The sequence below is a fragment of the Ciona robusta genome, chromosome 3 (assembly GCF_009617815.1).
Source record: "Ciona robusta chromosome 3, ASM961781v2".
NCBI lineage: Eukaryota > Metazoa > Chordata > Ascidiacea > Phlebobranchia > Cionidae > Ciona > Ciona robusta.
The window spans coordinates 1,968,865-1,995,680 of record NC_143237.1 but is presented as its reverse complement, the minus strand read 5'-3'; the positions used below and the strand labels follow the sequence as shown (position 1 = coordinate 1,995,680).

General features: G+C 35.1%; 2 protein-coding genes and 2 long non-coding RNA genes across 4 annotated transcripts; 2 read left to right on the top strand and 2 right to left on the bottom strand.

Annotated features, from left to right (window-relative positions):
• Positions 1 to 2,780: 2,780 nt before the first annotated feature.
• Positions 2,781 to 5,611, bottom strand: LOC149737591 (uncharacterized). The gene is made up of 2 exons (XR_016384545.1): positions 5,161 to 5,611; positions 2,781 to 3,321 (listed from the first exon to the last, which is right to left on the bottom strand). It is a non-coding gene; the product is annotated as an uncharacterized LOC149737591 (long non-coding RNA).
• A 2,488-nt stretch (positions 5,612 to 8,099) lies between these two features.
• Positions 8,100 to 10,124, top strand: LOC149737590 (uncharacterized). The gene is made up of 4 exons (XR_016384533.1): positions 8,100 to 8,625; positions 9,120 to 9,246; positions 9,460 to 9,501; positions 10,012 to 10,124. It is a non-coding gene; the product is annotated as an uncharacterized LOC149737590 (long non-coding RNA).
• Positions 10,125 to 13,411: 3,287 nt separating this feature from the next.
• LOC149737589 (uncharacterized) lies at positions 13,412 to 15,039 on the bottom strand. Its single transcript, XM_089875199.1, has 2 exons — positions 14,839 to 15,039; positions 13,412 to 14,693 (listed from the first exon to the last, which is right to left on the bottom strand). The coding sequence occupies exons 1-2, from the start codon at positions 14,954 to 14,956 to the stop codon at positions 14,587 to 14,589; spliced, it is 225 nt and encodes a 74-aa protein (XP_089731325.1). The 5' UTR covers positions 14,957 to 15,039; the 3' UTR covers positions 13,412 to 14,586.
• Positions 15,040 to 15,766: 727 nt separating this feature from the next.
• On the top strand, positions 15,767 to 26,592 carry LOC149737588 (uncharacterized). The gene is made up of 19 exons (XM_089875191.1): positions 15,767 to 16,975; positions 17,320 to 17,472; positions 17,549 to 17,703; positions 18,205 to 18,364; positions 18,765 to 18,909; positions 19,384 to 19,512; positions 19,702 to 19,858; positions 20,189 to 20,409; positions 20,673 to 20,913; positions 21,332 to 21,484; positions 21,860 to 22,006; positions 22,321 to 22,634; positions 22,899 to 23,063; positions 23,292 to 23,486; positions 24,080 to 24,215; positions 24,576 to 24,753; positions 24,808 to 24,875; positions 24,968 to 25,676; positions 25,962 to 26,592. Exons 1-19 carry the CDS (start codon positions 16,912 to 16,914, stop codon positions 26,186 to 26,188), a joined length of 3,717 nt encoding a protein of 1,238 aa, XP_089731317.1. The 5' UTR covers positions 15,767 to 16,911; the 3' UTR covers positions 26,189 to 26,592.
• Positions 26,593 to 26,816: the final 224 nt, after the last annotated feature.

The window sequence follows — 26,816 nt, the reverse complement described above, 5'->3', positions numbered from 1 at the left end:
TAATAAAACGTTAAACACCCTAAAACGTTACATGTAAACTAGGCTATACAGCGTTATTCTAAATTCCTCTCTTTGCAGATACCGGCGCACGTCTTTCATTCCACGTTAATTACAATTTACATTCCTACGTTTTCTTGTGTTTCGTCTGGCCTTGCGTTCTTCCTTTCGGTTCATTTCAGTATTAGTTGTGTAGTCGCAAGGTTCTTACTGTGTTTGTTAGGCGTTTTTAGTTTTATCTAACCGCTTTTATTTTCTATTTAAATTAGCCTTGTAGAGTGCCAGCTGTGTGGCTTTTGTAGTTAGAAAACCCGTGTTATAACGACTGTCGTTGCCTTGCCACACGAGGATGAAGTAAGTTATAGTCAGTTATTTAACTTTACCAGTGTCTTGTGGATAGTATGCTATATATTTACTTACGTGAGGTGGTGACCTGGAAAACTAACCTATTTCTACCTATCTTTATTATAAAACTCTCGATTCGGTTCATATGTTTTATTCATATAGCGTATATGCAAGAATAACATCATATTATCATTCAAAATATGAGTGACCGTTTATAGCTTTTATAACAAGTAATTAAGAATATTTTGATATACTGTCTTCTTCATTGCTGTACCGCCTCAAGCAGCCAATTCGCTGACACTATTAAGACAATCAAACAGTTTAGCGCAGCAGCTCAAAACCTTACCAGCAGTTTCAGCAACTTCAGCAATGTTTATGCCTAACAAAGGAAAAATTACATTATTTTTATTTATTTATTTGAATACAATAACAAAGATTAGATTGATTTAAACAAGAGATAGGAATTAGCAGCAAAACGTCAATAGCTAAAAACAAGTACTGGTAATCCTATTTCAGCGAAAGCGTCAAATAAAAGCGTGCCTGTGCTCAACATGCAATATTTTATTGTACTGCTTTTGTAATAGAACTCTATAAATAGGGTGGGGGGAGATGGGACACCTTTTTATTTTATTTTCTCTGTGCTAAAGGTGTCCCGTCTTCCCCAAACTTACTATTTGTTCTGTATAACAGATCATAAAATATACACGAGCAGTTGTGCCTTATTCATACCGTCATCGCTTGTTGGTTGGTCCGTTACAATCTTTTGATTGCAGGTCGGACAGATTCCAGGTTGGAAATCAGGTTCGGAACCGGAATCTATAGCACAAAGAATGTTATTAAGGAAATATAATTACGCCGAATCTTAATTGATGTTTTTTTTTAAATCGAAAAAAATAATTTGAATTTCTGTATTTTATAACGAGACGTATACTAGTGTGGGGTAAGATGGATACGGTTAGCGCATGCTATTTATATTTCCTAATTATTAGTTAATAAAACTCTATGGAAGTCCCGGAAATACGTTTATTATAGGCAGGTTACTGCAGCGTGGTATATCATGCTATGGAGCATAGATTTGAGCCATTACCCCAGTTACACGGAGCTTATAGAAACCTGTATCTATATATAGTAGAGTGGAGGAAGATGGGACATCTTTAGCACATAATCGGTTTACAAAAGTCGTGAGGGTACGGTTTTATAATTCTTTGATTTTTCTTTGTTTTCTATTAAATGGGACGAGAAAATAAAATGAAAATGTGTCCGTTCTTCCCCCATCCTACGATACATAGTTTTCTAAACTCGCGATAAAAGTATAGACATGTGTTACCTGTATCTTTCTCAAATGATAAATTCACTCCAGAAATGGATTTTGATGTTTCTTCCATTGCTATAGCTGTCTCTGCTGCAGCCCACAGGACGTCTCTTGTTTGTTGCGAATGATCCATTTTTATCGATGTTTATTATTCATGTGTAGAACTGTGGTGTAAGATGGATACCCTAAGTTAGCTTATAATACGCAATATTCTCTAAGCGTGTTTTTAACAATGTACAACGCCCTTTTAGAGTTGCGAGGATACGGTTAAACACTTCTTTAAATGTTTTTCGTTTACTACTAAATGGGACGATAATAGAAAACATAGACCATTTTACCCAACCGTCACTATTTACTAAACTGCACACTGTGAATTCAAACGTTTTATCGCTTATTACTAGAGTTCAAAATAATACATGGCAACTTATATGACTGTATATACCGCGAATATACAAACTTCAAACTGCTCCACGAATAATAAAATATCTTTTATTTAAAATGTTACCACGTCGTTCTTTTTTCTGCAATAAAATGAAATACCTTTGTCAGAGCATTCGTCGGTTTGCTAATTAACCTTGCAATGCATATGCGGTACAACTTTAAACACGGCGCACGCTTAAGTTGAGAGTACATCACCAGGAGCAAAATAAATATTTAGATTAGATTACTTTGACTTGTATTTTCTGTAACATATTTTATAATATCTTGTAAATACACTTTAATGATCTGTTTCAAACCGTGGAAATGTGATTTACCCCTTTAATCGGTATACTGACAATCTTGTAATAAATTCTATATTTTTTTTCTTAACCCATGAAATAGAATTCTTTGAAACTTCTTATCTTAATGGTTAAACCAAATCAAATTTTGCAACCAAATTGACTGATAAACACCACACTCAGCATACACTGCTCGGTAACCTTTGTCTTGCAACCTTTGCACAACTTTTTGAACAGATAAGGTTTGATAAATTATTTGCATTTCTTGCAAGCAATAACATGGTTCCTTAAACAGTCGTTGCGTGGGTTTTTATTTCGCTCGTTATTTTTTAGGAATTCTGCAGTTCTTAGAACTTTTTTACACTTGTCGTTCGGCTGTTTATGTAGTACTGTACTGTTGGGTGAGGTAAGATGGGACATGTTTTTATTGTTTTTTTTTTGTTTCATTTAGTAGTAAACAAAGAATGTTTAAAGAATTATATAACTGAGCCTTTTTGAGAGAGAACATTTGAAGAGCGTTGTTAATTGTTAAAAATACAATCAGGAAATATGGGATAAAGTTGCTGTAGCCAGCTTACCCCATGATAGTATATTAATTTTCATACACAAATTGCTATTGTTGTATATATAGGTAAATTACGTTACCTAAAGATAAAACAAATCAAACAAAGCTGGGTTAACATTGCACAAAGGAAAACAAATTATACAAAGTAAAAATACAGAACATTGATTATTAAATACATATACACGTTTTTAAAACACACTACTATTAGGCGTTTTGAGCAAGGGCACAGAGCACACAACGAAGAACTACCCACGTTACCCAACAGCAACAGAACACGTGCTTTGCTTTACAATTACAATCGCAGTCACAATCACAACAGTCGCAGTCACAACCATCATCGCTCTCCCACTGATCACTATTGGTAGCTTCATTTCCAGTTATATCTATAGAAAGGAAATTGGTTACTTTTTTATTATTAAACTCACATTTCCTTTTTAGAGTTGAATGTATGGATGTAACTTGCATGCTTTGTGTCCTTGCGTGGCCGGAAAAGTACAGTCGGTATAACACGGGTGTTCTGTTTCATACACCTTGTCTTACCATGTATATAACTTTGTGGGTATTTTTTTTATATATTTAAACTTTATATATTGTATGGCTGACTATTTAAACAACTCATTAGCGACCACTGGTTTGTTGCACTTGAATGTATCGTGTGCGTCCGTGGGCATAGAAGAAGCAGCGACGAGCCATAAACCCACTATATCTTTGGTAAGAGCAAGCGTGCTGTTTAAGGCATTAACGAAGCGAAAGTTAAAGCGGGCTTGATTGTTCGTTTATGTATAACAATAGTAATAATATTAGCTACGGTTTTCTAAAATATATAGTCATGCCTAGTTGCACAGATAAGGGGAGTGAAAGAAGTGGGGGATATGGGGGCAGTTATTTTTACTTAAAGTTTTTTTTAAAAGAAGGGGGGAGGGGGGTGATTTCTAAAACCCTTCTTGCTGCGTCATTGTTCAATAATAGTACAATGGGGGAAGATAGGACACTTAAGCACATATTGCCAAATATTTCCCAAATCAAAATAGATGACGGTTTTTGGTTAATACCACGAATTAGTACTATCATTCCTTTATTAATTGACAGCGATTTAATAAAATATAATAAAACACACGAAGAGTTATTTAACTATCCGCACAACAAGTGAAATTTTACAAATTCGAAAACAAACAGGATAAGATGGGACAGTTTGAAATCATTGTTAATTTTGATTATTAAGTGTATTTATAAATAGGAATATACGTAAATAACACGAAATAGTACTGTACGCTTTAAAAATTAAGTCTAAACCACAGAAATAAAAAAAGAGTAGAACGCGCAACTTCCCAAAACCGTGATATATTCTTTTTTCTATTCACGTGACCGCCAACTCCGTCCCCATTTCGCTTGGTCTCCATTGTAAAAGCAGTATATATGCTTTGGTAAAAGATAGGCGCACAGTGATTTTGGGAGGTTTTAAGTGTTTATTTTAAAAACTACACTAACTTTTTCATTTTTGCTACATATTGGGTATTACTACTCTGTTTTTGGCACAAGCCCCTTCTTATAAATTAACACCAAGTGCAAATGATCAAATTTCGAATATATTTTCAAAATCTTATCTTTTTATTATATTAGTATCTAGTTAAAACCCCCTGAGGTATAAATTACTAAATTATAAGTAAATCTTTCAAAGTTTGGCAATGAAAACATACAAAACTACAATGTGGGGGAAGATGGGACTCTAAATTGAAATATATTTACATTAGCAGTATTCTACAACTTGTAGTTAAACTACCAAGTTTAACAGGCTGTGCTAGTTTCTTTGCCATGTAAACTTTATATATATACCGTTAAACTGACATTTTGTTGTTGTTTTTATCTCAAATTAAAGTCATATTGACCCCTGCCTGTTTTCTTCATGCTTATATCTCAGTGTTTTTTTACAAAACTAAAACTAGTTTTATGAGACAAAACCAAACTATACGAAATATTCAAGGTTGTTTTATGAAGCTATGAAACTAGTTTAATCGTTCGCACACGCAAACTAAAAAAAATCATTGCCTTTACTATGATTTAGCGAGCATTAAAAAATAGCCCCTTACTATTTCGCATTTTTTACCTGTTCAAAGTATACTTCTGTAACCTTATTTTCCTGGTTATCATTAAATGGGGGTCTATAAAAAGAAAATTAAAAAAGGTATCGTCTGACAAATTGTCCCATCTTTCCCCACCTATACCTGTGCCTTTGTTATATGATGAAGTCACACCAGGAAGAGAACTTGGTTTTTCTTCCATTCCTATATTCCGATGTCTTCGCCGCAGCTTACAGGACGTATTCGTGATCTTGACAATTAACAACGCCCTTTTAGAGTCGCCAAGATTACGTTATATAATTCTGTAGATATACTTATTTTAATCATGACGATAGCAAATATTCCCATATTACCCCAACCTGCTGTACTGTACCATTTGGTTTAACTATTTTATCGCCTTATAGTTCAGAATAATGCTCTGTCATGTACAGTAGGGTGGGGAAGACGGGACATTTTTAGCACATGTTATCTAGATATTCTGATCGTGTTTTAAACAATTGATATCGGTAAATGGAGTCGCGAGGACACGGTTTTATAACTTCTTAAATGTAATTTGTTTACTACCAAATGGGACGACAAAATAAAATAAAAAAGATGTCCCATCTTCCTGCTTCTCTGCAATAATACATCCTTACTGGATCATTCGGTTTCCTAATTAGCTTTTTATCACGTACGCATCACAAAGCTATTAAATAGGCCGTATGAAGTAATAATAAAACACCTTCGATGCCAAAACAAATATTTATAGATAGGTTTACTTGACACGACAATTTTCTGTAATTTAATTTATCCTTCAAAACTCTCTACATGGCAGATTTAAACATATTGATGCAATTTAAACCCTTAAACGGTATATTGGCATTGCTGTTATAAATTCTATACAGCCCATGCTTCTTAACTGATCAAAAATGAATGGTCGACCTAAATATATACGTTGTATAACCAAATTAATTGATTACCAGTCATATGCTAAGTAAACATTGCTAAAACGAAAGTCAGGTTTATAGTTCTGGCTCCTCCGACCACGAAGGGGAAATATTTGCATAAATACGACGGGGTATGTGAAGCTTCTGGATGGAGCATTCTTAAATGAATTCATCGTAAACTAGAATATTTTTTAAACATCGTAAAGAAAAATCATTTTTACGCCGCTTTCCATTGTATTATATGTAGTAGAGTTGGGGGAGAAGGGACAACCTTAGCACATAATATTCTCGTCGTGTTTTAAACAAATAACAACAGTCTATATAAGGCGTGAGAATACTGTTTTAAAATTCTTTAAATGTTCTTTGTTTACTACCAAATGGAACGGGACAATAGAATGAAAAGGTGTCTCATCTTCCTCCATCCTACTTTGTAGGTAGACACACAAACTAGAAGCACCCGTGATAAAAACGTTATTGCATTGAACAGAAAATTTGGTTTCGATAAATTATAATTAGAGGTAACCATTGGAAAAAGTTTTAAGCGACTGCATTTGTTTGTAATTATATACGTTTAGAATTAGAAGGTGGTAGTTTTACTCGCTACCTCGTCTAGACTCGATGGAATTCTGGCGTTTTTTTCCCGCTGCAGCATGGGCGAAGTAATTAACGCTTTTGTCGTGTCGTGTGCCAAATCACTAGTTTAGCTAGTGTAGTTGGTACAGCAGTATGGTTGCTTTTGTATAACGTTTACTTTAGGTTGTAATGTATTGTTGTATATTATTTGCTCGTAGTTACCAATCGTTTTATTTTTTTTTAACTAAATTAGTTCATCACTATCTCATATTTCAATATCATGTTTTTAATATATACAAAACAAATCTGTGTCATATAAGTGGACACTCTTCTTTGGGATAACTGGTGATCCGTAAAAATTGCACTAAAATATTCTACAGGTATTATTTATACCAGCTGTATATTTATTTTAAATTAAAAACGAAAATTCATCTCCAAAATTAACTTAGAAAGTGCATGAAACATGCCCAGTCACCATAATTCGTTCTTGGTGTCTATGATACGCCACTGCTGAACCGGTTTATTTAAATTATCAGCCATACAGTAAATAGAAAAGGAAGTTTTTTATTATATCTTTTTATCCGTTGTTAAAGTTTGAAATACGATCAGAATATTTGGATATTATGTGCTAAAGGTGTCCCATATTCTCCCACCCTACTATATGTTAAATATAAAACAAGATTTGTTGCTTTCATAGTTGCAATGTACGAAAGAATGAATCGTCGTCGTTTTGTCTTTTCGACAGCGAAAATTTTTATACGTCTTTCGACTGTTAATATAGTAGTGTACTTCTCGGTTGGGTAAGATGGGACATGTTCACATATTTATTTTTGTTTCATTTAGTAGTAAACAAAGAATGTTTAAAGAATTATATAACCGTAGCCTTTTTAAGAGAGAACATTTGAAGAGCGTTGTTAATTGTTAAAAATACAATCAAGAAATATGGGATAAAGTTGCTGTAGCCAGCTTACCCCATGATAGTATATTAATTTTCATACACAAATTGTTATTGTTGTATATATAGGTAAATTACGTTACAAAAATAAAACAAATCAAACAAAGCTGGGTTAACAATGCACAAAGGAAAACAAATTATACAAAGTAAAAATAAAGAACATTGATTATTAAATACACATATTAGATATACACGTTTTTATAACACACTACTATTAGGCGTTTTGAGCAAGGGCACAGAGCATGCAACGAAGAACTACCCACGTAAACCCACAATATGGCAGTTTCTGACGAGATCTCGCGCGTCCAAGATGGTTATTTTAACGTGGGCGCGTGCTATCATTGAAACTTGGCGTGCAAAGCATGTGCATTTCGAAAGCACATTAGGAATTCCTACTTAATTTAATATATATTTGGTTCATTGTGTAACTAATTGGCGTGCGTAGGACAAGCCATACTTTGTATATTGAAATAATCACCACTGAGTTACATATGTGGGAACTGCTAAGTGGACACGAGGTGTTTGAAACAAAAAACATTTTATAACAATTGTCGTTGTTGCCCTTGCGAGGACAAATAGGCTACGCTACAATAACTTATATAGGATGGGGGAAGTTGGGACACATTTTAACTCTATTTTCTCGTTTCGTGTGGTAGTAATCAAAAAACAATCAAAGAATTGTAAAACTATATGCTCAAGACTCCATAGACCGTTGTTAATTGTTTTAAACACAATCAGGATATTCGGATATCATGCGCAAAAGTGTCCCATCTTTCCCCACCCTACTATACCAAATGTATAACTTGTAAGCAACTAAGTGTGAATAAAAGAGTAAATGTAAATCATTCGTTTCTAAAGCATGTTAACGGTTTAATAATTTACAACCCTGAGTTTACTATCTGTTGTATTTGATTGTAGGTGGTTTTGAATGTCGATTCCTATTGACGTGTATCTGCAATCTGCAGGAATGACATCGATGCTGCAAGATTATTTTCATGAAGTTTGTGCTCCTGCAAACTGCAAAATCTCTATACTGTATTCCCACCAGAAAATCTCACCAGATCTTTGTAAACGCCAGTATAATATTCGCGGAGATGACACATTTCCAGTAATTGGAAATATCAATTTTCAGAACGATCCGAAAGAATGAGTTTGGTTAGATTCTAAACCTATTGTGTTGGTCAGCTGTTTTGCAACTATTCAGCGTTTATTATGATTCCCATGATACAACAATGGAACATGGAATCTTTGTTATCCGGTTTGCTGATGGCAACTTACATGGGAAACATACTTGTCAAAGCACAACTAATGGGAACGCGGCTTCATGGTGCAGCCGAAGTATTGTTCTTGAGTTCTGCTTTGCATTCCCAGAGAACAACAATAGCATTAGGAAATTATCAGCTACTTTATTTATATTTTCCTACACTTAAAGTTAACAGTTATGGGAAAGATTAATGGATTGTGTATTGTCTTGCATAAAGGAAGCAATATCAGAATGGTTCGCACGTTAAAACAAATATAAGGGCCTTGTATATTTTGAACAGCATCAGAGTTTGGCAACTTCTCTGATATTACTTGCAATTGAAATTGCAAGTAGATTAATGTAAGTTACGTAGTTATGTTTTATGCTTTATTTGTTTGTTTTACAGATGAATAAGACAGCACTTCTGATTTTGCTCCTTGTCGGACTTCTCGTCCTCACAGATACAACCAACGGTGCGTGGTATAGTCGTCGTCGTCGTCGTCGCTGGAACACAGACAGCCAGAAGCAAAATCGTAAGTCAATAAACAAACAAAATAAAAAAGCAAACAACATTTAAGCTATTTATCTATGGCGGGGCAATGATGGTCGCTACGTTGAAGCAATTTCGTTAATTGTGAATTACTTAGAAACAGCAAACAGAGGGAAATAAGTAATAATACATAGAATAAAAATGCAGTAAAATAAGCTGCTTCAATTAATAAATAAAAACAAGTTTTACTTTTCAGTCAAAGATATCGAAGATCATTACGATGCTCTTTCCTTTGATGGTAAATATAAACTATTTTGAAATAACAAAGAAGGAAAATATTTAAATATATCAATGAATAAATGTAACTTACTTGTTCTCGCGTTGCCGAAAAACAACGGTCTTTATAACATGGGTGTTCTGTTTATACACCTCGTGTCATCCTACGAGTTACCATGTATATTGCTTTATAGGTAATTATTTTTGGGAGATTTTTTTTAAAGAATTGGTTGATATTTTGGACAGGCCATTAGTGACCACTGGGTTCGACCAATTGCCTTTAAGTGTCTTGCCCAAGGACACATACGCCCGTAGTGGTAACAGTGACTAACCTTGAACCCATTACCTCTGCTGGGTTAAAGACAGGCGCGCTAACCAACTGTACTACGGCGCCGAACGATACATAGAATAAAATATGTAGAATATGAACTATTTCGAAATTTCAAACAATGACAGAGCATATTGGCTACTTTCACTGAATTATATTTTTTACGACGTATGATTGTTTTAACAATATTTCCATTGTTTTCAGCTGAAGAGAACATTCAATAAGCAGAAGATGGCCGCCTTTGGTTGAATTATTGATAAATGTCACTAACATTCACGATTTAATATCAATCAGAAATAAATTCAACCATGGCATTATGTGTTTGTTTATAATTTAAAAATGAATATTCAACATTTTAGTGATGAAATGTAAACACGCATTCGACAACATTTGGAGTATTAAACATATAATTATGATCATAATTAAACACATATTATGATCATATTTAACTTGAAATGCAAACAAATTTAACATCAGCACGTCTTTAAAGACGCAAAGATAACCACACGTGATGAAATGCTTATTAAAAAAAGTAAATGATTTATTGTGGAGTGTCTCAGTACATTATTATGTAATTAAAATATATTTGGTCGTTCAAAACGCAATTAGTGTACCGAGTCCTTAGTTATAATTAATAATATTTACCTACTGTGCGACTTTGTCTGCCACAAGGTTTTTATGCATTATAATTGTTCGTTATAATTATGTAACCTTAAAGGTTAAAATGTATTAATCCGTTCAGTTACAGCATTGGATTTGCCTAAATCCCATATTTGCAAATATGTACCAAAGGATTCTTCACTACTTTTCGTCTCGGCATGCGCAGAAGCGCCCGGTACAAACATATTAATCGGAACGAATATATCACGACACCGAAGCTACGTTTGTATAGTTCCGTAAATATTTATTACAAAATGGGACAAGAAACGAGAATATAAACAAGTTCCATATTACCCCAACCCCTATATATATGATGTGATTTAAGTTGGACGATTGAAGGGTTCGAAAATAGTATATTCAGAAACTAATAACGCAAATAATAAGTGAACAAGTAATTTATTTACACTCGCGTGACGCGACCGCTTCAATTTTGACAAAAGTTTTTTGTTAAAGCTCTGCTTTTTTAGTTTATACATTTACTGTAAACCTGTACATTAGAAGAGACGACTTGTCAAGAGATAAGTTAATATATTTGTGAAGTTTTATTGAAATACAAATACTTTTACTAACACGCTTGTTGTGCTAATTATTTAACTTGTCCAATTCCAAATGTTTTACTACCAAATAGAACAATAAAAAGAAGAATGAAAAAGTGTCCCATCTTGCCTCACCCTACTATAAATCAACATTGTATCTTATAGAAAGCAACCTATTACAAAATTAAAACATCTGTATTGGGTCAAAAATATAAACTTTCATGCAATATAAATTACACGCATTGTCGTTGTATAAGTAATTTACGTAAAAGCAAAAGAAATAAAAACAACGCTCGTTTAACATTTCAAAAGGAAAACAGTTTGTACAAATAAATCATATGGGATTCTGATTACAAAATATATGTATATATAACCCACTAAATTATTTTATCTCGTCAAATATCGTAACGAATAAACTAATTGAAACAACAGAATAAGGCAATTAACAATACAACAACAGTGGTTAAAACAAGCTATATAGCAGGGTGGGGTAAGATGAAACACCTTTTCGGTCTACTTTATCGTTCCATTTGGTTGTAAACAAGGAATTATAAAACCATATCGTTGCAACTCCCATAGATTGTTGTAATTTGTTTAAAACACGACCAGGATATTTGAATAGTATATATGTGCTAAAGGTGTTCCATCCTACCCCACCGTACTGTACATAAAATTGCTAATTGAGAACAGTGTTCAGATAAAAGTTAAAAAGCATGGCTGTTAAAACAAAAAAAAAACAGGGAGTTGTAATTATTTAACAGAACTGGCTATACAACCACGGCCTATTATAGAGTTATCTCTAGTAGCCCGTGATACAACTTACTCCACAAGAGCAGCGACAACTTCCAAAACACTACGAATGCATTTCATCATTGCAACGAAGCAAGCTAGTATACTGCAACATATTGCAACCGCCTTGTCAGAATCACACTCATCTATAGGAAAGTAATTGATTACTATCGGTCTATAATTCGCGTTAGAAATCTATTGAGTATTCATATTTGCATCTTTAATGGTACCGATGCAGTGACAAAGTAATTAGTGCACTTGCCTATATTCCACAGTTTTAAAAAACATTCCTTACAATTATTTATACCCACAAAACTACATACATACATAAGCGGGGAGGAGGTGTATGATACAAAATACTCGTGTTATAATGACTGTCGTTACACCGCCACACGAGGATAAATAAGTTACATCTATTTACTCATTTATCCATTTAATAATTATTCATTTATTCATTCATCATTGGTTATTTTCCTTGTGATAAAGGGCACTAATATATCAAAACAAAGTAAATGTGTGTAAGTTAGATACCTTCTTCGCTTGGGCTCGGGGCGGAATGTGTATAAGCTTCTGGTACAGGTGCAACTATTGTAACGTATATGGTTACTTAAAACCAAGTAATAAACGTTTACACAATTTGACAAATTTTGTTTTATCCTACCACTTGGTAGTAAACAAAGAATATTCATAGAACTATTTAACCATATCTTCACGACTCTAAAATAGTGTTGTTAGTTTTTAAAATACGGCTAGGTAACATAGGATATTATGCGCTAAAGTATCCTATATCCATAATCCCACAATAGTAAATTCGATTCCGTACCGGTTTGCGATCATATACCGTTCTAAAATCTATAGACCTCACAGTAGCCATTTTAAAACATACGAATCGTTTGTTGTATATCTATATACCTCGTGTTGGTCGCCAGCCGATTGGTTCGTTGTTAGGACCAGGATATGCTGCTGGTTGAACAGAACCTATAGTGCAAACTATCATTTAGTTTAGTATATTACCATTTAAAAAACGCGATTTTATAACATATAGCCGGGAAACGTCAGGGGGCGTTGCGCATTGGTTTTTGCGCCTGCCTCTAACCCAGCAGAGGTTACCGATACTAGGTTCGATGCTGCTACGTATCATGGTGGCTGTATTTGCCCTTGGGCAAGACACCCAATGGCAATTGCTCCAACCCACTGGTTACTTATGGGTTGTCTAAATTTTCAGCAACACATTACAAAAATAAAAAATCTAATAGCAATATATCACCTATGCACAAAGTTACATAATTGGTACCTCGCAAGCCAGCACTAGGTGTATGGAACAGAACACCCGTGTTACGACTGTCGCTGGACCGACACGCGAAGATAAATAAATTACGTTCATATTCAATAATTCGAGCCATACCTGTACCATCCTCGTACTGATATATTCTTTCCACTCCAGGCAGATAACTTGATCCATCAGCTGCTGGTGTTGTGACTTTGGCTGCAGATTCTTGGATATTATTTGCTGGTGTTGGATGCACATTATTCATGTTTCACTAATTAAAGTTCGCTTTGAAAAATGCATTGCAAAAATAAACAAATAATAATTTTGTTTATATATTGGGCGTAACGCTTAATATTATAAGTTGTGGTTTTTATCGGAAAATGTTGCCTGTCAAAATGTTCTTGATAAACTACTACATGCTGTAATGTAACCTCCAGTTGCCAAGTAACTTTGGATTTAACCTTTTAATATTTATACAGTCCCCGTAAATAAATGGCCGTGGTGTGACCTCTTTGCTTTACCAACAGCAAAATAAACACTTGAATAAAAACAATTTTCATTTGGGTTTGCTAAACGTGAGGTATCAGCATACTTGTGTTTTTTTGTAGTATAAAATACAAGCGACGATTTAATTAACAATTCATGGCTGGTGTTACAGTCTAAATAAAATTCTGCTAAATAAAATTTAAAATAACACGGCTTCATGTACCTTATTAAACGTAACACCATATGGAATTCCAATTATAACAGTACAAATCGGGTATGTTACTAATAAAGTCTTATACATACTATATTTGACAATTATTACAATTTGTTTTGACATAAATATAGATGTTCCAAGGTTGCAAAAAATAATAAAAGTCGTTCAAGCAATTTTTATTAACTCTTGTTCAAGGATATATATGAGAATCAAACCGAAAGTAGAGCTTTATATTCAGGCTAATTTACAAGAGAGGGAAAACATTTACAAACACAACACGAAGAAATGTGGACGCTTCTGAATTGACAAATCCGAGTTGAATTGAACACGAATTAATAGATGCTGCTGTTTTTAAGACATCGTAAAAAAAAGCATTGCGATGCATTTTCCATTATGTTATGTGGGTACGCACTCAAGCGAGAAGCACCCGTGACGTCACTTATTAACGTGATGCTGGTGCTGAACGGAAAACTGGCATCGTGGGATTTATCTCAGAGGAGAACATTTGTAGGGCAATTACAAAGATGCCCACAGTTTGAATTGATTGTACTTTTTTGTGTTACATTTGTTAGTGACATGTATAACTTAAAATAAATATAGTATTTTGGGGTAAGATGGGACACCCTTTCATTACATTTTCTCGTCCAGTTTGGTAGTAAACAAATAACACTTAAAGAATTATAAAACCTTGTATTTATGACTTCCAGAGAGCGTTGTTTTTTGTTTACACTATCAGGATATTTGGATATTATTTACTAAAGGTTTCTTATCTTACCCCACACTACTGCTGTATATAGGCTACCAATAAATAAGCGGGGAGTGTTTTACTTTTGCAGATCCTCGGCCATGGTGTTTGCTTTACCAATACAACTAAACATCTTTGAACAACATCCTAAAACCTTTCCAGATCTTTCGATTGCTTTGTCCATACCTAGATCAAATAATTAAGTTTTCTCATTAATTGATATCCTATAGTATTATATATATATTTTGAAACTCATTTATCTCAGCTATATATAGGGCAAACAGTATAGTAACCATATATGGTTTAAACCAATTCCGACATTCATTCCTACCTTTTTCTGGTTGAGTAGTTATTACTCGCTGCTCACAAGTTGGACAGATTTCTATTATTTGTTCGCACGTTGGGCATTTCTCACCACATGCTGGCTTGCTTTCTTCTATCTCTTCCATTTAGTTTTATGCACAATTTGATATAAGGATTCAAACCTATAAAATCGTTTGTATATCTGTCAAGAAAAAAAAATATTTAATCGTTTGGCGCTGCTGTGGAACAGTGGTTGGCGAGCCTGCTGGATGCATCCCATTGGTTACAGGTGCGAGGCTCGAAGCTGGTATACGAATGTGGGCGTATATACTGCCTCACATAACGGCGATTCCAAATCTAGTGTTCCTTACGGGTTGCTGTCTTAGTTTTCAGCTAAAATAAAAAGTGTAATCACCAAAAACTCGAAAACGTGGTAACTTATTTGAAATAAAACACCGGAGTCCTAACGACTGTAGATTTCCCCCCAAGTTACATACATGACAATAAGCCGCCTTTTTAAAAATTACTTTAAGTAGAAGTTAACCATTAAACTTGCCTTCAACGCCTCCAAAGCGTTTAGAGAAACAATCGCCTTCAGCATATAGATAGCACTGGTTTGTTTACTTACCTGTTATTTCCAATAGGAAACGTAATGAGTAATACATGTGTAATCAACCTTTCTGTACAATATAAATAATAAACAATTAAATGCATGTATACACTTTATATGCATATAGTTTACATTTATACCTAATATAAGGTGATTGTGGAACACTGCTGGGAATTATTTGGTCTAACGTATCTTCTCATTAAACGGCTCATCTAGAAATTTAACACTTATAAGTTACTATGGTGTAAAATAAGTCCTAGTATGATTTCTCGTTTATCCGGTAACTAAATGCAGGCGTGTTTTTTTGTACGCTGGGTTCTAAGGGGAAATGACATAATATGTTTATATGTTGTATGTAGCGTGGATCTAACTGTTTATATGGTTCACAACACTAATTCTATGATGAATAACGTAGGAAAAGTGAAACACACAAAACAGTTTGAAAAGTTTTACCTCGGCATATTCGCATATATAGGGTGGGGTAAGATGGGACACCTTTTCTTTTTATTTTTGCGTATCGGTAAGTAGTAAACAAAGAGCATTCAAACAATTTTAAAAGCGTATGCTTACGATTCCAATCATCTGTTGATAATTGTTTAAAGCACGATCAGGATGTTCGGATATTATGTGGTAAAGGTGTCCTATCTTACCCCAGAACACTATTTATTGTATTTGCAGTAATAATTTGGTGTTTTGGTATAACAGGCCGAATTTAATCAAGCCTTACAAGATCGCCTGTGTGTCTGTATATAAGCTTGAAGCAAGTGCTGCCCACGCCTAATATTCCTTGGGCAGCACGGGAAGTCAACTGCGTCCCGCGGTTTATGTGTCTCTCGTTGATTAATGTCTAGCAGAGCAGTGAATATACGCGTGGAAGCGAATTGAGTCGTTTTGGAAGAACGGTTGTTGTATGGAATGAAACTGTTGTTTGACTGTGAGGTATTTCAGCGATGCAGAATCGTAACAACGCATTTTATTTCACTACCGTCTTATAGATAATCGTATTGTTTGGAAGCCAGCAAATCCTAGTGTTTACGTTTATTTCAGGCTTTGCGGATTAGCGTCAAAGTAAAATTAAAATAAAACCACTGTTTATAAACACATCGGCATACAACACATTAAACTTGTATGAGGGGTAAACAATACTCAAGGTATTTGCATTTTAACAGGGCAATGAATTGGTATAAATCATCGATTTTTAGCAATTGTTAAATCATCTAACTTTAAAGTAGCATTGCGTCGTCACGCTATTTGGTTTTTGTGGCTGTGAGGAGTTTGGTTGAGAAATAGTTTGGACCTTCGGGTGTCGGGTGTGAGTGCTATAGAAAATACGACGGCTGCTTCCTGAATTGCAATAGACAATGATTTGACCGATTGTTATTCAAATGAAAGATTTATGATTTCCTTCGTTACTGCTTTAAGTCGAAGCTATAAAGATATTTATTTCATTCCTGAGCCAAGTTAACTTCATGTTGCGGCTGAAACGTAATCATGAAAGTTGGGCTTTGTATTCTTACTCTTGCTGCAGATTTCATTATTCGAGAGTCGCAAGCAGGTAAACAGTTTGTAAACCGCTTCAGTGTATAGTTGTTAGTGGTGTATAGTAGGGTGGGGGAGGACGGGGCACTTTTAGAACATATAACGTCTAAATATCCTGACCGTGTTTCAAACAAGTAACAACGGTCTGTGGAGGTCGTGAGGATACGGTTTTACAATTTTTTGAATTTTCTTTGTTTGCCAATTTAAACAAGAAAATAGAATTATAAAACCGTGACGTCACGACTCCCATAGACTGTCGTTAGTTGTTTAAAACACGACAAGGATATTTGGACATTATGTGTTAAAGGTGTTCCATATCCCCCACCCTACTATACTAGTTTTATAATGTATCTGATGCAGTTCCCAGCTCAACAGAAGAGGGATCTTGGTCGAAATGCAGCGTAACATGCGGCGAGGGATATCAGACCAAACAACAAACGTTGAACAAATTTACATTCGGTGAAATCAAAAATCAGACAATTCGCAGATCTTGTAATTTGCAAGTTTGTCCATGTAAGTCAAAGTTGAATGTACCACCATATAATATATGCGGGAGATGTTTAATTTAGTAAAAATTTAAATCGAACAGCATATTTGGGTTGGCCTCGCATTCATTTCTACGGAACTTTTGTGGCGAATTGTCCCACGACAAACAACTTCCGATGCCTTTTCAACAACGATAAGTTTTGTCCGGTTTGCAACACGTTCCGCTTGACCACGGCGACCGAAGTAAAATTCCACCAGGTAAGATGTATATAAATGTATATACATATATATGCAGTACCTAAAGTTCACCTCACATCAACGCCAGAGCAAAATGACTTCATATCTTTGCCGTGCACCGTTTTTGATGCAGTGCGCAACAATACAAACGCTTTTTTACCGTAGATTCGTATGAAGCATATAGATACGAACTTCTTCTTGCTTGCCCCGGCAATTACTTACATATGCGCAACCTAATTTTATTTTTAATTTTCCACTTTTAGCCCCGTGGTTGTCTTGCAGGTGTATAGTAGGATGGGTAGGTTTACGTTAAAAATGTCCTTTATCGCCCGTTTGATAGTAATCAGAGAATAATAACAGACTTAAATACCCGTATCCTCCCAACTCTAAAAGAGCGTTGTTAGATGTTAAAAACGATCACACTATATTGGATATTATGTATGGGATATTATGACGGTATCCATCTTACCCAGCCTATATTACACCCCCATAATTATTTTAATTGCCTTAAAAATTCACCAGGCAGGTCCTACAGTACATCGCTACGGGTTCCAGAGAGGTTCGGCAGATCCAATGGGCAACGGTCATTTTTATTTTGTTGGAGCTAAAGTGACATCCGCTTGTTGGAAACCCGGGCAAGCTTGCCTCACAAAAGATCCAATTGTTGGAAGAAAAGTAACAGGTGCTTCTATTTTAACCAGCATATGTTTTCTGCAATACGAATACGAATTAATAAGCAAGCATAACTTATCCTCGCCTAACTGGGCAACCGGCAACGATAATCGTTATAACAAAGTGACTTTTAAGTGTTTCGTACACACGCTTACGAGTTATTATATATGTAACGTCGTGTGTCAATTTTTTATTATTATTTTAATATATGATTGGCAAACTTACAGACAGCACATATAACGGACCATTTGTAGCAGCATCAAGCCTTGAACTCCGGCATGTGCCACGTGCAATTGTCCAAGGCATGAAGTGATGTAAACGAAGCAAAACACATGTGTTATAAAGACTGCCATTTCCCCGTCCCTTTAGATTTACATTGATTTTTTAACTTGTTTTTTTTTTCATTACAGATAAAAACACTGGTCGTATGGTAGATTTGGATCCAGATTGGCAACTTGCTTCCGAGGTAATTGGATATCGTATTCATATTCCTGGTGTTTTCACAGCTTTAATGGAATCGTCGTCATTCACTCAGATGACATCTAGAGTGATCGGGTATTTAAAATAAGTTCACAATAATAGCAATAATGTAGAAAACTTTTCACGTGTACTGCAAGTCACTATTATAAAATTAATATATGTTATTTCTTACTCATCATAATCCAATCTTTGGATCAATCCCCGACTCGTATCTTCAGGCACTTTTTTACTATAGTAATTTTGTTATAATTAAATAACTTAGTGTGAGTTCACCGTATGTTTGGTTCAGCCACCAGCACGCTTTTCAACTGACACCGTTTCCCCATTTTTTTTCTATAGCCTGTTTTAACAACTGTTGTTTTGCTGTTGATCCCCTTCTCTTATTCGTTCTTTAAACAACATTAGCTTCGCTATCGTTTTCGAAGAGATAAATAAAAGTATTTATTATAAAAAAATTACTTTCTTTCCTAACAGAGTTTTTGTAAAATAATGACACAAATATAAAAAGGCAAATTTAACATGTTGTATTTAAAATACTTTACCATACAGGCAAAGTGATGGAGCGTTATCAGCTATTGTTAAAAGTAAACTTACCGACATTAACTGGATTGATTCTTTCTACAAATCAAAGTTTGAAGATTCATCTCGCCTTTCAATCATCTTCGTCATGGACCTTTTGTAAGTTAGTTGAGTAAACATATTAAAGGTTGGGGGGAAGACGTGAGACATTGGGGGTCATAAGGATACGGTTTTATAATTCTTTGATTGTTTTTTGTTTACAAAATAAGACAAGAAAAAAAAAGGTGTCCCATCTTCCCCCACCCTACTATATATAGGTATAGTTTCAGCTTTCCAATTACATTCCAGCACACGGCGAGGACAAACAGGTAGGCTTACTGGAACAATAGGAATGACGTCACCAGATGACCCGAAGTCCGTGCACGCAGGAAGATCAATGCATCCGCTCAACTTAATGTTGAGGCCAAACTATGAGATAGGATTTTATTTTGATGAAGCGCAAGACGTAAGTAGTTGGTAAAACCTAAGTATACTGGCTTCGATGCTCGGTACTAATAAGATAGACGTATATTCTTGCCGGTAGCTTTATGCTGCTACTTATGGGCATATATATGTCCTTTAACAGTAATTTTTCTAGTCCAGCGACCCATTATGAGTTGTCTTTGTTATCAGATATATAGATTACAAAAAAAAAAAAAAAATAAAAATAATTTAATTTTTGTATGCAACAGAACACCTGCTTTATAACGAATGTCGTTGCCCGCAACGTGTTAGAATATATAAGTGACATTCATTTATGTTTGTATTCATTTCTATAACATTGCATCTAAAACAGACTTTTGTTGTCGATTTTTCCAACGTGATGAAATGTAATCGGTACGGAACATTTATAAGCAACGGATTAAAATATCTTGACTTGGCAATATATCCAGCGGAAGATGATATGGATTACTTTGTATCACACCTACTGCATAGAGCGACCACTTGCGGATTGCATTCTATGTTTATGCTCACGCAGGGTGGCGCCCTCAACTATTTGTATCGAACTCAACAGTGGTAAGTGGAATTATAAAAGTGGTTTAAAATAAAGTAACCTTTAAAAGCTAGTGATACATCTTATTCTCTCGATTTTATACAATTATACTTCAACCCATAATGGTCGCTTATGGGTTGTCTAAATCGTCAGACACATACTCTCATATAAAGATAGTATTGTCGAGCCTCTAATTCGTAAACCATAGATATCTACTCCGGAGGGAAAAAAAAATTAAAGAACCATGTTGTGTTAACTTGGTGTAAAATTGGCATTTTCTTTGAAGGTACACAGTTTTCGGGGGAGTTGTTCAAATTCGTCTTTCGTCAGTAAACTGGTGGCTTCGAAGAAGTATTTCCCGTGGTAGGGTTGCTCTGGTTAACCGTTTAAGCTTGAACAAGAGAGTTGGTACACCAAGGAAGGAAGGTTACAGTGTTTGTTCATTATATCCGCACCTCTGCCGAGTGTCGTTTCATCAAAACTGTCATTTGTTGTCGATTGAAGCGATCGATGGTTTGAACGTCAAAGTAAGTTTATATTGATCTTAAACCAATCATTCGGTTTAAACACGGATTTCTATAAACAATTGTTCTATTTTAAACTTTATTTGTTCGTATATAATAGCGAAGATCAAATTAATTAAAATAACGAAAAGTAAAGAAGCACAATTTTTTATCGTCAGTTGAACTATTTTATGTTTATTGCCGTTTAAAAGTTTATTTAATTTTGTGTTAAATATTAATATAAACATGAAAGAGATCTTCCAACATCTGATATTGGCCCTCGAAAAATAAAAAAAATATCAACATAAGTAGGGTGGGGTAAGATGGAACACCTTTGAATATTCTGTATTTACTACCAAATCGGACGAGATAACAAAATGAAAAGCTGTCCCATCTTATTCACCCCCCACCCTATTATATTAATATATATACAATACATCAGCCGATGGCCAGCATAACCAAGCGCTTGAGCCGAGGTGAAACTTGGGAGTTTCCAGCCATCGCAACAAAGTTCGGTCGACCGCTACAAGATGCCAGTGTTAGTTTGCAAATCATGAAGCAGCCGTTTCCAGTGAACATGTGTACAAAAGGAAAGGTAAAATACGAACTTGGCTTACTTATTTTTTCGAACTGCTAATTTGTAAGTATTTGTGACACTATATGAATTAGTTTATATAGGGTACTCTATAGTTGGCATATGGTGCGCAACTCTCTTACCTAAACCCGAAGGTCTATGACAGCAGAACCTAATTCATATAGAATAAACAATACAACATTGGGTGCTTATACAATCTATACAATGTTGGGTAATGCTTATACAATGTTTATACAATGTTGGGTAATGGACTAACTCTGGCCTACCTCCTATAGGCCCCTTTATAGTGTACCTTACTGTAGGACCTCACTTACAAAATAGTAATGGCATTTCAAACACAAACGATTTTCGTATAATCAATGTTTTTATTCAAAGGATAGCTGTTCGCCGTATTTAGCCCGACCAAGAAGTGTTTTGAAATTGAGACCTTCTTGTCGGACAGATATAAACGGAATTGCTAAAATAACCGTAGCGGCAATCCACAATCCGGGGAACGCTCGTAAATGCAACCTTGATGGCCAGGTATATTATTATCAGTTAAGTTTTAATTTTTTCATACACGTGTTTTTGTGCTTAGTACTGTGTATGCATATTGGTTAGCTCTTTCGCCTTTGGGCAGGGAAATCGAGTTAGAAGCTCGACGTTGCCACCACAGTGGGCGTAAGTATGTCCTTGGGCAAGACACTTACAATTGCTTCAAACCCGTGGTGCCCTAGAGGTTGTCAAAAACATAGCTTTAAATTAAAAACCCCAAAAAGAACTTTCCACAAAGTAACTTGTTAGCGGGCACGAGGTATATGAAACAGAACATATCTGTTCATTTCATTCATTTACAGATATACCCCACCGGTTTAATTCTCGAAACTCAATCAAGAAATAGAGTTATTCGCATTGGGAGTGGAGGAACTTTCGCAACTGCTATGAATCCATTCTTAAACTACCAAGCTAAGAAGCAATGCCATCTCCACGATGCTCATTATACGTACGGGATGGCTATCAAAGTTTTTACCTCATTACCAATGGCGACCATGAGAAAGCAATGTCCAACTTGGAACGATGACGTCAAACCGATCTTTCAATTTTACTACAATATGTTTCCTGTGATGGAGAAACATGACGTCATCAATTTAAGAAATATTCATGACGTCAGGTGAGATGTAAAGTTTTTACATTGCTTTCGGCTTTAGAATTGTGTATTTTATAGTATAGGTTGGGGTAAAATGATCCGTGCTTTAAAGATCTTTTAGTGTCCCATTTGGTAGTAAACAAAACGTATTTACAGAAATACATAACCGTTTCCTCGCGATTCTAAAAATAGTTCTTACAAATTCGATTAGAAAAAATTGGATTATATATGCTAACGCTAACTGTATTCATCCTACATCATATGGTAAATTATTGTAAATGTTTACAGATCTAAGCTACGTATGATCAATATGTCGATGTTTGAATACGACTGGAGTCATCCCAACTTCATGCCGACCACTCGTGACCTTTCACCTGATAAGACGGAAATCGTAAGAAGGTGGCTCGAATGTGAGATGAATGGAAACGTCTATAAAACCAAATTAAACGAATCGTAAGTTAAGATGTATTAATATCGCTGTAATATAATGCTAATGGGATGTAAATGATGGAAGTCGGGTCTATGGTAGTCGTAGGGATAAGATTTCATAATTCTTTGAATGTTCTTTGTTTACTATACCAAACGGGATGAGAAGAAAATAAAATTTAAAGGCGTCTCATCCCCACTTTACTAAATTTACTTTTACCACTCAGGTGATATTCTGAAGTTTATTTTTCACAGCACATCATATGAATATCACGAATCTCGTCACGGTATATGCGGTTCAGCTGATAATCTACAGAAAACTATGGAGGAAATCCGCAACATAATCCAGATGGGAATATGGGTCGAACTGTACACCATACCCCCCTATATGACTGCCATGTTATCTCTCAAGCGTGAAAAGTTTAAAGAAGTTTACAATATACTGAAAAGGTACGCGTGTTAGTTTAACACTTAATTGCATATGTCATAAAGTTTATAAAAATGGTAAAACCTATAAAGTGGGTGTAAGACGAAACATGATTTCATTCTCTCTTCTTTTTTAGTAAGCAAATAATATTTATAGAATAATATAAACGTTGCTCTGCGACTCTAAAAGAGCATTGTTAAAAGGTCAAATTACAATTAGGAATGACGGGTCTTATAGCGGCTAACGATATCCCCCTTTATCCCACAGTACCATATACACTCCCAAATCTGGTCCAAATCCTATAGAACATGAAACAGGATCCTCACCTGAATATAATATAGTAACTGCAATTCATTTTATATCTTTTCAATTATTTTTTTAAATGTAAACATGCTTTTAACCGTAAATATGTTTACTGATAAAACAGTTTATAACGACTGTCGTTTTATCGCCAAAAACTTTTCGATTTACCTTTTCTTAAATCTTCGTTAGTGAAGAAACAAATACAATTAACATTACCCTTCCTCAAACAGAGTTTTTATTAACCTGTATTTGTCTCTTTATAAAGAATGTAGATTATAAAAATACAAGTTATTGCTTTATCATTTAATCACAGCATCTCAACAGAGGAAATGCTTCACGTTGTACTGAATGCCAATGTTTTAAACTCTGTTGGTGGAAAACCTAACATGACTGACTCTCTATGGTTGCCAAACTACCCGACACCATTTCCTTCTAAAGATTTTTATGAGGTATGTTGAAGTTACAAAGCAGCTATGTATAATATAGTAGGTGGGGGAAAGATGGTTCGTACTTTCATTATCTTTATCCTCCTATTAAAATAAACAAAATTAAATAACCGTATATTCACGACGGTAAAGGAGCGTTGTAAAATATTCGGAAATATGGGATTTTATGTGCTAATGGTATTCAGCTTACCCCACTCTTCTATATACTATTACATTAGAGTATATTTTCTATTACGTCTTCAACAATTATCTTGAATAAAAGAAGAACTCTTTTTGTTTTTTCTCTTCTTTACGAGCTGACAATTGATACAATCCATAATGAACACTGGGTTGGAGTAATGACCTTTTAAATCTTTTATTTAGATTCGACCTGATGTTGTACTCAAACTTGAACCATTCTCGATTTCCTTAGTCAAAGAAGTGTTTATGGAAATTGAGAAGCCTGCTTCCCCTTCTGTGATGAAGATTATTCATCAGATAGCTAACCTGTGGAATGAGATACCAACAGACAAGGGTGGGAAATGTGCATTACTGGGGAAAAGTGAGCGATAACTGCAAAGTTTTTAATTCTATGTTAAGTAGTTTTACTTCACAGATGCTTCGTTATGTGAGAATCCATATTGGTTTGAAAAATCAAAAGGAAAAGTGAAGAATAAGTTTAAGGTATGTATTAGGTTATTTTGGGATTCAAAAAGGTTGAAATCTAAATAAAAAAAAACAAACATAGGAAAAATAATAATTATCATTTAAAAAAGTCAGGAAACTGGAGTAATTCAAAGGAATCACTTTGGCAAAATCTGTTTAAATTTTCGACTGATATGCTGGACCAACCTGAGATCACGGACGTTTACACCATCGGAGGATTCTACGCTCACGCGATGCTGCGTTTGATCCAAGCAGAAGCCTGCGTTAAAATGGATTCAATCAACAACACTGTGTTTACCGGTGACCCCACGAGACAGTTCGGACCAGAGCAGTGGTATGTGACCAAGGGTCTGAGCAGTGCAACTTTATTTCCCGTCCACGGTTTAAAATCTGCGATCGAAGCGCTCATGGAAGTTGTATATGAAGGAGAGGGTGGCACACCATGCGCACCTTTCGTAACTGATATTGCTGAAAACGATGCGAGTCATAATTCAGTAAACTCGCCGTACCAGGAGAAATCCCACTACATTAAGTTTCAAGAAATAGCCAACGGAAGAAAAATTATCCCGTTGGGTAAGAAAGAGCCACAGTGGCCTCAGGATACGTGTATGCCGTACGTGGACGTTTGCGCAGATCTGACAAGGTCAAATATTTCTTCGAATTCCAAATATTTTTGCTACTTGGGGGAAAGAATTTCGGTCAGAGACACCAACAGAGACATTTGGCCAATATCTAGAATGAAGAGGCCTACTAATATATTGGCTTACACAGCAATCCTACGGTTCAACCAAATCTACACCTCGTTACTGGATTGCTTAGGTAAGTTGAATGTAACTTATTTATCCTCGCGTGATGGACCAACGGCAGTCGTTATAACACGGGTGTTCTGTTTCATGTATTCCTTGCTTGCCCACAAATTATACTACATATATAACTTTGTTAGTGAAGTTACTTTGTATAATTAGATGCAGCCTTTATAAACTTTTCATAATAACCGGCCAAGAAGTGTATAAAGTATTCTATGTATATAGTCTTGCGAAGTAACCCGACATTTTTATAGAAACATGCCGAGTTTTATTTTATTCCAACTTGCAAACGTTTTAGAAATGTCAATGAACGGTTCTCCCAAAATGATGTCAACCTGTACTGGTATCATGTATGAATTGCTAGGTGCTGGGAAGAACGCAGTAACTACCCCACTTTATACCGGTGGCGATCCAACTAAAGGACCAAATGTGACCCCAACATGGTCGTATATATTGGACCATTATAAATTCGAAGGATTCACCGAGTTTATAATGCCGAAAACTAGCCATGTATTTTACTGTTAACACTTTACACGATAAACAGGTTTTTATATTGTATTGTACTGTGGGGTAAGGTGGGACTCTTTGCTTTTGTACATAATATCCAAATATCCTGACGTATTTTAAACAAATACACAACGGTCTATGAGAGTCGTAAAATAACGGTTTTATAATTCTTTAAATGGTTTATATTTACACCCAAATGGGACGAGAAAATAGAATGAAAATGTGCCCCATCTTACCCCGCCCTATATACTGTATCACACACTGTCTATACAGGTTAATGCTCGAAGCGGACTTTATAAAATAATTTACATAAGTTAAGGACTATTGTATGCTCTTAACAATAGAGTAATGAACATGAATTAGTTTTAACTGTGGAATATACTGTACGCACATATTGGAATAATTATACTGCGGAGATCTCACGGTAATGATTTGCAAATGCGTATAAGCCTTAAATATACATGAATATTTAAATTTTATAGTCGTGACGATGGGCAGTATATACTCACTATAGAGTCTATAATAGACCAATGTTTGGAGAGCAAACAGTTATGGCTCAAAACGTTTTTACTTTTGCCTAATTAAATATGCTCACAAAATCAAGTTTAAATAATATTAGTCAGCCTACTATGATAATACACCTGGC

What these genes read in the sequence shown, in the direction of transcription:
- LOC149737589 (XM_089875199.1), bottom strand. Translation starts at nt 14,956, where the DNA reads ATGGAAGAGATAGAAGAAAGCAAGCCAGCATGTGGTGAGAAATGCCCA. An exon ending in AACTACTCAACCAGAAAAAG is followed by an intron (nt 14,694 to 14,838) that starts GTAGGAATGAAT and finishes TATTTGATCTAG; the next exon opens with GTATGGACAAAGCAATCGAA.
- LOC149737588 (XM_089875191.1), top strand. Translation starts at nt 16,912, where the DNA reads ATGAAAGTTGGGCTTTGTATTCTTACTCTTGCTGCAGATTTCATTATT. An exon ending in TTGTATCGAACTCAACAGTG is followed by an intron (nt 20,410 to 20,672) that starts GTAAGTGGAATT and finishes TTTTCTTTGAAG; the next exon opens with GTACACAGTTTTCGGGGGAG. An exon ending in AAGTGAAGAATAAGTTTAAG is followed by an intron (nt 24,876 to 24,967) that starts GTATGTATTAGG and finishes CATTTAAAAAAG; the next exon opens with TCAGGAAACTGGAGTAATTC.